The sequence below is a fragment of the Microtus oregoni genome, unplaced genomic scaffold (assembly GCF_018167655.1).
Source record: "Microtus oregoni isolate MIOR12 unplaced genomic scaffold, Mior012 000044F_ref0000062, whole genome shotgun sequence".
NCBI lineage: Eukaryota > Metazoa > Chordata > Mammalia > Rodentia > Cricetidae > Microtus > Microtus oregoni.
The window spans coordinates 1,894,194-1,906,643 of NW_024543218.1; the positions used below are offsets into that span (position 1 = coordinate 1,894,194).

At 36.4% G+C, this 12,450-nt stretch overlaps 1 protein-coding gene across 1 annotated transcript; it reads right to left on the minus strand.

Annotated features, from left to right (window-relative positions):
- Positions 1 to 2,784, minus strand: LOC121434656 (zinc finger protein 431-like; the record flags this gene model as incomplete). Its single annotated transcript, XM_041633588.1, has 5 exons — positions 1 to 147; positions 209 to 1,022; positions 2,034 to 2,042; positions 2,407 to 2,467; positions 2,667 to 2,784. Coding segments are annotated over 5 exons (1,149 nt in total), but the record flags the coding sequence as incomplete, so codon positions are not given.
- Between the last annotated feature and the right edge of the window lie 9,666 nt (positions 2,785 to 12,450).

Genomic DNA, 12,450 nt, shown 5'->3' on the forward strand with positions numbered 1-12,450 from the left:
CTATCTACGATGAGATCTTTTATGCCTTTTAAGATTATTGTGAGCTACAAATTTCATATCACACCGATTACATTCATAGGGTTTCTCTCCAGTATCTGTTCTTTTATGACTATGAAGTTGATCATGTGCTACAAAGGCCTTCTCACACTGAATAAATTCAGAGTTTCTATCTAGGGTGAGAATTTTTATGCCTTTGAAGATGACTGTTCGTTGCAAAGGCCTTACCACACTGATTACATTCATATGGTTTTTCTCCAGTGTGTGTTCTTTGATGACTTTGAAGATTACTGTGTTGTACAAAGGCCTTACCACACTGATTGCATTCATAGGGTTTCTCACCAGTATGTATTCTTTTATGCCTTTGAAGATGAATGTTTGTTGCAAAAGCCTTACCACACTGATTACATTCATAAGGTTTCTCTCCAGTATGTGTTCTTTTATGGCTTTTAAGATGATTGTATTGAGCAAAGGTCTTACCACACTGAGTACATTCATAAGGTTTCTCTCCAGTATGTGTTCTTTTATGGTTTTGAAGAGTACTCTGAGCTGCAAAGGCCTTACCACATTGATTACATTCAAATGGTTTCTCTCCAGTATGTGTTCTTTTATGCAATTGAAGATGATGATGACGTGCAAAGGCCTTACCACACTGAGTACATTCATAGGGCTTTTCACCAGTATGCATTCTTTGATGGTGTTGAAGAGTTCCCTGAAATGAAAAGGCCTTACCACATTGATTACATTCATATGGTTTCTCTCCAGTATGTATTCTTTGATGACTTTGAAGATTACTGTGTTGTGAAAAGGCCTTACCACAATGATTACATTCATATGGTTTCTCTCCTGTGTGTGTTCTCTTATGGGATTGAAGATGACTGTGAGCTGCAAAGGCCTTGTCACACTGATTACATTCATAAGGTTTCTCTCCAGTATGTGTTCTTCCATGGTATTGAAGAGCACTGTACCGTGCAAAGGCCTTACCACACTGATTGCATTCATAGGGTTTCTCTCCAGTATGCGTTCTTCCATGGTATTGAAAAGCACTGTACCATGCAAAGGCCTTACCACACTGAGTACATTCATAAGGTTTCTCTCTAGTATGTATTTTTTTATGCTTTTGAAGAGTACTGTGATCTGCAAAGGCCTTACCACACTGATTACATGCATAGGGTTTCTCTCCAGTATGTGTTCTTTCATTCCATTTAAGGTGACTGACATGTGTCAAGGGTTCACCTTGTTGAATATCTACTGAAAGTTTTTCTTCAGCTTGAATCCTTTCAATCCTGCAAGGATAATTGGCACATATAAAAGCTTTACCACATTCAATACAGTGTTGTGCCTAGACATTTGTATAAATTAATTTTATAATATAGTCCAACTATAAAGAGGAATCAGATACTATGTTTCTATAACTGTGTCTAAACTTATGTTTTGCCATCTAATTAGACACTTCTTTGCAACTTGGAAGATACCTCCAATGGTAAATTCCTTTCTTTCATGGCTTACCATTTTACCTTCCATGAAACTTTTTTCTATAGGATATTTTATACATGTGTGAAGAGAAATGGATAAACACAGAACTTTAACATTCATGAATTCTCCTATACTGTGAATCATATGGCATATACTATGTCAACTAGCACACCCAGAACTATTTGCACAGTTGTAGAAGTTGTACGGCTTTTTTGCAGTGTGAGTTTGTTCATGTATTAATGATGGTGGAAAAACAATTAATGGTATACTTGAATCAAATTCAACAAGTATACTCAACATGTGGCTACTAGTTATCTGATTGTTCTTAGAGAGTGGTATGCTACATCTCTCTATATCCCCATGCTCATACACTTGTATCAAGAATAATGTATGGTATACTTAGTAAAGAAGAATAACAAATAAGAGATTTCCACATTGAATTCTCAGGTTTTGAATTGCTGTTCCTCGCAGACTGGTGGTATTGATATCAGGGTTTCTGTAGTACAACTGCCACATGACTCAACTCTAACTGCTTCTATCACTAAACTTATCACAGTCACAAGAGGTATCTGAGTAATACAAGATTTACTATGGGCTGTTATTTTGTTTTACAAAGTTTTGCAGATATACTTATCATCTTCAATGTGTATACCTTTTGTATTATGAGTAGCAAAAAAGAAATTTAATTGCAGATCTACAACAAAGCTCTCATGGTGCTATGCCTCAAAAGGTGATATTTTTAGCCATTGCTTTCTTAAAAGAAGGTAATTCAAATGATATTCACATATATGACTTATGGATTTGTGAGAATTTGATAAGTGTCAGCGCACTTAAAGCTGTGCTTATTTACAGTGTAGCTTTAGACTAAAACTTTCAGGATGAAGAAAACTTTCATTAGAGGCACATTGTTATAAGCTTGCACAAGAAAATTACCTTTCATGTCTTCTAGAACATGGACAATGTTCTTCAGGGTTATGGTCTTCCCAACTGCATCCTAAAATATAATACCAGAAAATGTATGTTATGTTATTGAAAATTGTGCAATGTTTAAGCTGTTATCTTAAGTGACCCTTAGAACCATAACTGCTTTATCCAACTCATTCTTATTGTTTTTAAATAAATTACTGAAGAACATTATTAACCAAGAAAAAGTTGTCCATTTAGTTTGAAACATAAAGGAAATTCATTTTTACCTATAGTAGTGAGGTTCCTGTAGGTCTCAAGCATCACATCTTTGTAGAGATTCTTCTGGGAAGGATCCAGCAAATTCCACTCTTCTCGAGTGAAGTTGATATGCACATCATCATAGGTCACTGCCCTCTAAAATATTTCATTCATGTTTATAATGGAAAGCAGAAAGGTGACAACATTGTAAATCAATACATCTTTGATAGTATAGTCATAAAATTCTAGTGTTCCCCACTATTATTACATGACACAGATAATCACTTTAGAAGGAAATTGATTAGAAGTCACCACTGTCATTTCTTTACTGTTTGAATGGGATATCACCTTACAAAAGAACTTCCTATTCATAGAGAGAACCAAGGAAACAGATAAACAGGACATAGTACACTGAGAAAATTATATGAAGAAATACTAATTACAAAAAAGAAAAATACAGTGGGCAAAGTGGGTGTATTGACTCATGCCTTTAAGCACAGCACTCAGAAAGCATAGTTGTGTATATTTTGTCTCTGAGTTGAATGCCAGCCAAGTCTATGGAATCATTTTTAGGACAGGTGGAAATACACAGTAAGACCCTAACTCTATTGCAAAAATCAGGGAAACAAACAAATCAGATTGAAAGAATTCAGAGATATTTACTGAAGTTCCTACAATGAATTATGCATTCACTCCATATCTGTATTCATAATACAGACAGCTAAAGTTTCCTATTTTCAACTGCAATACCAAAAACATTTTATGAAAAGCTACTTCATGTTCAAAATAATTACAAGTTGACAGGTGAAAATATTAGCTATATAAATGTTGGGCATAACAAATTAACACAGATCTGGAAATATGGCTGAGTACTTCTGAGCTCTTCCTGGTCTTGAAAAGAGGTGGGCACAATTAACAGTACTTACATGGGGATCACAACTACTTATTATTCCAAGTTCAAAATTTCTGAGAAGCTTTGATCACTCCAATAACCGAGTACCCATATGGTTCATATCCTTGCAGACACATAAAATAGTCAAATTGAGTGAAACATTAACAGCAAGCACAACAAGCAGAAAGAAGTTCATGCACCTGCAATTCAGTGACTCAGAATGCACAGGCAGTATTAATGTCATGGATACATGGAATCCTGGGAATCAGAATGATACCCTCTGTCAAATTTAAAATTCAAGATATGTGTGAAGCTGAGCACAGCAGCGTATGCTTGTCATGTAAAAAGCCTACATTCCAGGGTCATCATCCAACAACATAAAAACAAATAAAGCCATGAATGAAGTCCCCCTCCCTTTAATTTCAGGAATTTGGAGCTACACAGCAAAGGTTACTCAGACAAGCAAACAAAACAATTAAAACTGCAGGCTACCAAACTCCTTAGCACTGAACAGCAACTATTTCTTCTATATTTTATGTGATTTACAGATCAAGCCTATTATGATAATCAAAACAGTTCAGTATGAGTGGGAAGCTGACTGATTAATTCCAACAACAACACAGTACACATAAAAGTCAGAAAATTAGTTGAGGATATTGAGACTCATCACATACAATGAGGCATTTCATCTAGAAAGGCCTTTCCTACTAAAGATTCATAGGAAATTGAAAGAAAGGCCACCAAGGAGAGAAACTTGTTCAAGTACATGATCTTTTCTGGGAGGTTGTTCATTCAATGAACTGCACAGACTGGACCAAGAGAATGACCCAGGAGAGCAGACCAAAAGAGCAGGCCAAGACAGAGGGCAAAGACAGACTTCTGAAGCGTTGCTCTCTGAAACACAGACTAGGCCAAGAACAGTTCTCAAAAACAAAATCAGCTACTTTATAGATTAGACCAAGAGGCAAAGACACTGCTTGCAGCCATTGAAGGATGAGATGGGTGGGTGCCAATGCCAGAATTCAGCCGACAACATAGAAAACCACATGGTGACACCAGAACCAGGAAGATTTGATCATCCTAACCCAGAAGAAGCCACAGTAAATGATTTTCAGTGTAACTTTGTGAGGATGATGAGGAAATGAAAATTCCCTTAAAGATATTTAGGAAAACACAAACAAAAATGGAAAACATCAATAAATCTCTCAAAGAAACCCAAGAAACAAAGAAAAAATAATCAAAGAGGTGAAGCAAAAAACTTAAAAGGCATAAAGACTGGGGCTGGGCAGTGGTGGTGTGCGTGCCTTCATTCCCAGCACTTGGGAGGCAGAGGGAGGTGGATCTCTGTGAGTTTGAGTCCAGCCTGGTCTACAAGGGCTAGTTCCAGGGCAGGCTCCAAAGCTACAGAGAAACCTTGTCAAAAAAAAAAAAAGACTTGAAGACTGAAATAGAGGCAAAAAAGAAAACACAAATGACGGTAATTCTGTATATGGAAAATCTAGGTAAACAAACAGGAACTACAGCAGGAAGTGTAACCAACAGAATACAAAAGATAGAAGAGAGAATCTCAGGTGATGATGATACTATAGAGGAAAGAGAATAATTGGTGAAAGAAAACAATAACTCCAACAAATACATTACACAAAACATCCTGGAAATCTAGGACATCATGAAAAAAAAATCCAAACCTAAGAATAATAGGGATAGAAGAAAGAGAAGAACACCAACTCAAAGGCACAGAAAATAAAGTCAACAAAAAAAATATCTTAGAAGAAAACTTTTCCAACCAAAAGAAGGGTATATCTATAAATGTACAAGAAGCTTAGGGAACACCAGAAAGACTGGACAAAAAAGTCCCCCTAACATATAATGATCAAAATGCAAAACATATAGAATGAAGCGAGAATATTAAGAGCTGCAAAGGACAATGGTTAATTACAATATAAAGGCAGACCTATCAGAGTAACACCCAAATTCTTCATGGAATCTATGAAAGGAAGAAGACCCTGGACAGATGTGCTGAAGACACTAAGAGACTAAGGACTCTACTATGACCAACAAAGCTTTCAAACACCATCAATGGAAAAAACAAGGTATTCCATGAAATCCAGTCATACAGAAAGTACTAGTGGGAAACCCAAGAAAGCTAACTGTAAACACAGGCAACAGATAACTTGACATCACAAACCCAAAGAAGATAAACACACAAACACTACTGCTGAAACATAACAGGAAGTAGCAATCACTGGTCATTTATATCTCTTACTATCAATAGATCCAATTCACTTACAAATTGTCACAAGCTTAGAGAATGGATCCTAAAGCAGGATTCATCCTTTTGCTTTATAGAAGAAATAACCTAAACCTCAAAGACAACATTACTTCAAGGCAGAACCTCGAGGGTTGTGTCCACCCACAGAGACTGTGGAACTGATCTAGTGGATGCTCACCAAGGCCAGCGGGACTGGGTCTGAATGAGCATGTGATTAAACCGGACTCTCTGAAGGTGGCTGACAATGAGGGCAGACTGAGAAGCCAATGATAATGACACTGGATTTTGATTCTACTGCATGTACTGGCTTTTTGGGAACCTAGTCTGTTTGGATGCACATCTTCCAAGGATGGAGGGGGTGCTTGGACTTCCCACAGGGCAGGGCACCCTGACTTCTTTTAGAACTGGAGAGTGAGGGGGAGGGGGAGGAGGGGAGTGGGAGGGAAATGGGAGGATAGGAGGAGGTAGAAATTTTAAATAAATAAATAAAATAAAATAGACTGCAAAGTAAAATCAATCAGATTAGATGAAGGACACTTCATACTTGAAGGCGTAAGTCACAAACAATGCCACACCAATTCGGGGTTATGATTATTAGGGTGGTATTTATTTAAAGGGGAGAAACCACGCCCCAATGGGCTGGTACCTCAGCGGTGATAGGCTGGAGGAGTGGGAGGACCTCCCGCAACACATACTCATAAAAGGAACAATTCATTAGGATGAAGTCTCAATCCTGAACAGCTATGCCACAAATATAATTATGAACACCCACATATGTAAAAGAAACACTACTAAAGCTTAAAATGCACATCAAATCCCATATATTACTAGTCGGAGACTTCAACAATCTACTCTTCCCCAAAGGACAGGTCAATTAGACAGAAACTTAACAGAGAAATAAGACAACTAACAGATGTCTTGACTTAAATGGACTCAACAGACATCTACAGAATATTCCATCCAAAAACAAAAGAATATACCTTCTTCTCAGCACCTCGGGGTATCTTCTCTAAAATGGACTACAAACATGGTAACAAGGCAATCCATGACACACACACACATACTCACACACAAATTGAAATAACCCCCTATGTTTTATCAGATCACTATGCTTTAAAGTTAGAATTTAACAACAACAATAATCACAAAAAGCCTAAAAACTCATGGAGAATGAAGAGTGCTCTATCAAACTACCCCTGGGTCAAGGAAGAAATAGACATACTACCGAAAAAGTTGTTCTATACAAAATTTGAAAGTTTAAACACATCTAAACAGGTTTAGTCAGCAAAATTAAATCAACCTAATGAGGGCAGACAACTTATCCAATTGTTTTTGGCCAACTTTGATGAGACCTGATTTTGAAATTCAAGAGGCTAATTAAAAACTGAAGGTTTTAACTAACACAGTAAGGCTATATACAATAAATATATATGTAATATATACTGGGAAGAATTATATTGGCAATGTTCAATCCCTCTGCATTTGGTAAATTTAGAGAAAATATTTTATCATCTATCCAATCTCAGTAAGCCCAAGGTGTTGTTTGTAAATTTCTTTTTATCCTAACTTGTATTACCAACCTTAAATAATGTTCCTATGTCTCTTCACATTATATACTTTACATATTTTTTGCATTCAATTTTCAATTTGGTAACATGCATAATTACAATTATTGAGTCTTTAGCTCCATCAGAGAACCCAGAAGGAGAAAATAATACTACCTGAGTAAACAGGAATTATAAAGCAAACAACATTTAAAATAAAGAAACAACACCACCTGTATATTTAAAATAATTTTTTGCCAGGCTGTGGTGGTGCAGGCCTTTAACCCAGCACTTTCATAGCAGAGGCAGGCATATCTCATTGACTTTGAGGCCAGAATGATCTACAAAATGAGTTCCAGGAAAGCCAGAGCAACACAGAGGAATCTGTCATGGAAAAAAAAGGAAAAATGTCCTTTTGATTTCTCTTGAAAACATACCTAATATGATTATAATAAGTGACTGTTATGCCAATTTATACTTTTGGAGGGGGACATTTTGTTTGGATGATTTGGTTTTTTTTTTTAGATGTCTTGGTTGTCCAGTGGATTTTAGATTCCTTAGTTTGATGTTTTCATGCTTTTGTAAAGATAAAACAAAACTTTGCCTTAAACCTAACTTTATGGAGTGCTATTTTTGGAAATTGTATTTAATCAAAAGGAAAACATCTGTTAGTCTTACAAATTAGTTAAGATTGAATGGTAATGCTCTCTGATGAACTATTATCTTTTTTATTCAAGAGATCTTTTTTTGAAACTAATATTAACTAAAGTTATTGGAGTGTTAATCTAATTAATTATTATTAATAAAAATCAGGAGTCAGATATGGGGGTATGAACCTGAAAGTTCAGAGAAGCAGCAGAGCACAACCAGTGATTCTGACTGCCTCCATCTAGAAGAAAGAAGGATCCTCTCTCAACCTCAACTGTCTACTTCCAGTCTCTTATCAGTTTGCAATCCTCAAAGTTTCTATGATATTTTGTTAAGCTAATGGCTAGCTCTTATCTCCGACTACTAACAAAGTTTATTATCAATATAAGGTCAAACTATTACAAAGATCCCTGCCACTTCTCATATATATATTACTCTATTATTGCTTCCATTCCTCATATGCAGGCCTCGATGACAGATGTCTCATAGCTTGGAAATTTCAACATCCTGTGGTCTCAAATGTAACCCAGCTTCATCTTCAACACTTAATGCAATGAACTCCCACAGTCTCTTCACTAGGGCTCTGAATCTCTCAATCATAGATGGCTATAATTGTGATGAACTTACCACAGAAGAAGAATCCATGACCTTCACATTTTGCATCTTTCTTATTTCCAGCATCAGTAAAACATAGGTGATCCTGCCAAGATCCAATGAACCCTACCGAACTTTGACTATATTTACTGCAGGTTATGTATGATGTTGCTCCTGAGAGTGATGTGGGAGTACACTCTGTGTGCTGTGATTATCATTAATGAATAAAGAAACTGTGTTTTCCTGCTGAAAGGGCAGAACCTTGTCAGTTGGGGAGGACTGGACTGAATGTTGGGAGAAAGAAGGGCAGAGTCAGGAGATGCCATGGATCCTCCACTGGAGAAAAATGTGCACAAACTTTGCTGGTAGGCCACAAACTTGTGGTGAAACACAGATTAATGGAGATGGGTAAAATTAATATGTAAGAGTTAGCCAATAAGAAGTTAGAGCTAATGATTCAATTAATATAGTTAATATTATTAACTATAATATAATTATATTAATTAATATAACAATTAATATAATTAATATAGAGCAGTGATTCAATTAATATAGTTTCTACATGGTTATTTTGAGGGTCTGGGTGTGCGGGGAATGATCAAGGGGCCAAGTAGCATCCCTCCAACATGAGACAAGAATTACATTTTATACTACTTCCATTAATTAAGGGCATAGCTGGATAGAGTCTTAGGCATTGGGCACTTTCTTAACTTTAAATTCAGAGCAAGGGCCTTCCTTTAATGGTGCTGAAAACCATGAAAACCCCTGTCTCTTTTTCATCATAGGACTTCCATCTGAAACTACCTAGGGCTTTTATTCTTCAGATATGGAAAAATCAAGATAGTTTTGGGGCCAAGTATCACACAAATGATCTCTACTTAAAAGATTTTATGAAGTCTTCTAAGCACCTGCCCTACTTACCAGGCCAAGATCACATAATAGAGCCATGAGGAATGAATCCAGGCTTGGGATGGAGAGGGCACAGCAAGTTAAGCTGTGACTGTGTATTGAGAGCAATCAGATATTTGATAACTTTATCAGAAATAGAAGATAATAGAAATTTGCAGGATCAACACAGGATAGCTGCTGGGATATCATGAAGACTGTAAACTATACAGGGAATACAGGATTATTGTCTCAGACCAATTTTGCTGTTGAACTTCCAAACTTCCTTGACCACTAAGGGAATACTCAAGAAACACAGATTATCCTAATGCCTTACTCAAGGCACACTGTGTCCTAGCAGCCATGGATTTTAACCTGAAAAAAAACCTAAGACAAACATCTCTCAGGATAGATAGACCAATCTAATGCCTTTGTTTCCTGCAGAGCCTTTTGCCCACTAAAATGCTATGATTTTAACATGCACTGTCCACAAGTACTCAACATTCACATCTTTCAGGTCCTACAAAATAAAATTAAGCTGTGTAGAGTTTTCTGTGACTGACTTTTGCCAACTAAAGTCACAGTATCTTGAAAATTCTTCCACAGTCAAGATTCCCAGAACTTTAAGATACCATCTTACACCTGTCAGAATGGCTAAAATCAAAAACACCAATGATTGCCTATGCTGGAGAGGATGTGGAGTAAAGGAAACACTCATCCATTGTTGGTGGGAATGCAAACTTGTGTAACCACTTTGGAAATAAGTGTGGCGGTTTCTCAGGAAACTGGGCATCAACCTACCTCAGGATCCCACAATTCCACTCTTGAGAATATACCCGAGATGCCTAATCATACTACAAAAGCAGTTGTTCAACTATATTCATAGCAGCACTATTTGTGATAGCCAGAACCTGGATACAACCGAGGTGCCCCTCAGTAGAAGAATGGATAAGGTAGGTGTGGGAGGGAAATGGGAGGATGGGAGGAGGTCAAAATTTTGAAAAAATAAAGAGAAAAAAGAAAAAAAACCCCACTCAATTATGCTGTGTAGATTTTTCTGTGACTGACCTTTGCCATCTAAAGTTCTGATATCTTAAAAATTCTTCCACAGTCAATATTCCCAAGTCCACTGCAGCAACCAAAACCACTGTTAAGGTACCTCTTTTATTCCGACTCTCTTCTTTTTTGCTGTGATGAATCTATCTAAACAAAAGGAACTAACTCTGGTAATGAACATGTTTATTTGGTTATTACTCCTAAGTTAGGGTCCACCACTGTGGGAGCTTAGGATAGAAACTCAAATTAATCACTGAAGGCAAAACATGAGGAACCATTCATTCCTAATTTTCTCTTTTGCTTTGTTACTGTCTTGTGCTCAGTTAGCTCCCTTAATCAGCCCAGGCCCACTGGCTTACAGACACTGCCAACTCAGGGGAAGAGTATTCTTCCAAGTCAATCATCAATCAATACAATCTCTTTCAGACAGAAATCAGACATTCTGATCTAAGCAAGGACTCAATTGATGTTGCCTCAGATGACACTAGGCTTTGTCATGTTGACAGCTGAGGCTAATTAGCACACAGAGACAATATTATATGGAAAGGTTTTAAAGAACCAAAAATAATGTATTATTCTTGTCAATCACTTAAGCAGCAAAGACCTAAACATGAGGATAACAACAAATGGAAAACACAGATATACCAAAAAATCAAAAGAGGCACTCATCTAAGATCAAGAAGAGAAAACTAATACTGTCACTCCACAGAAACTATTCAAAACAAAAACTTAAGGAACTGATAATAGAAGGCATATTCTAAATGCAAATTGGTGAAGGTTCATTATTTTTGGAAATTTAATGACATAATTAGATTACGGTTATAAAATCCACAACAGAGATGGCACCACTGACAAAACAGGTCTCAAAGACAGACCTTCAAATTCATATTATGGTCTCTTAAACAAGAACTACAAGATTCTAATCAAAATCTAACTCCAAGAAATCACTGGCCATCATGCATCCTGTACACTCCAGTTCTCTCCTTTACCAATAAAGAAAATGGGTTGGATGAGAAGGGCTGTTCACCAAAATTTGCAAGATTTATTTAATGCCTTTGATATTTTTGCTTTGTGGAAAATAGTTTTGGTTACTTAAAGTATGTCATTCCTTATAATAAAGAAAACGATGTCTGTTAGGATCACATAGATACCATTTCATTTTCTACAATTGGGGAATGCCTCTCAGTCTGCATCAGAGTGAAGAATTAAAACTTTTAAATAAAATTTCAGGAGAAAGATTTCTAAGGAATCAGTGTACATGTGAAGTAACTTGCTTGACTCTGCTTTATAAGCAAAAACAATTTTGAAAACAAGGTTATTCCTATTTTTTGAGTATGTTTGTACATGAGACAAAATGCCTTATGTATGTGCACATGTGATATACTAAAAAAGAGACTGTCAGATCCCCTGGATTGAGAAAAAGTAGAGATTTCTTAACCTCCCAACATGAATGTATGTTTAAACTCACATCATCCACACAAAAATAATGTGTTGAACTACATGCTAAGAGACACAATACCTTGTACCAAATAAGCCAAGTCTTTCTCAGATAAATAGAAACAAGAAAATCAAAAATAAATAAAGAAGTAAAGAAATGATCTTTGGGAACATGATGCATCAAAATTTGGATGGTCTGCAAGGTAAATTTGCAGAATTAAATAAACACAATTTAATAACTTTGTCCAAGAATTTGTAAGAGGAAAGCTAACCACAAAGTTACATTCCATTGGAAACATTCAGAATGCTCATTGGGATTGTGTGTTAATCATATCAATACTTGAGGAGCAAAGACTCAAACGTCAAGATAGCAACAACTGGAACACACAGATATGCTAGGAAATGGAAAGAGGCAGGCATCTAAAATAGAAAAAAATCTCTGCACAAAACCTTCCCCAAAACCCAAAACTTGAGGAACTTATGAT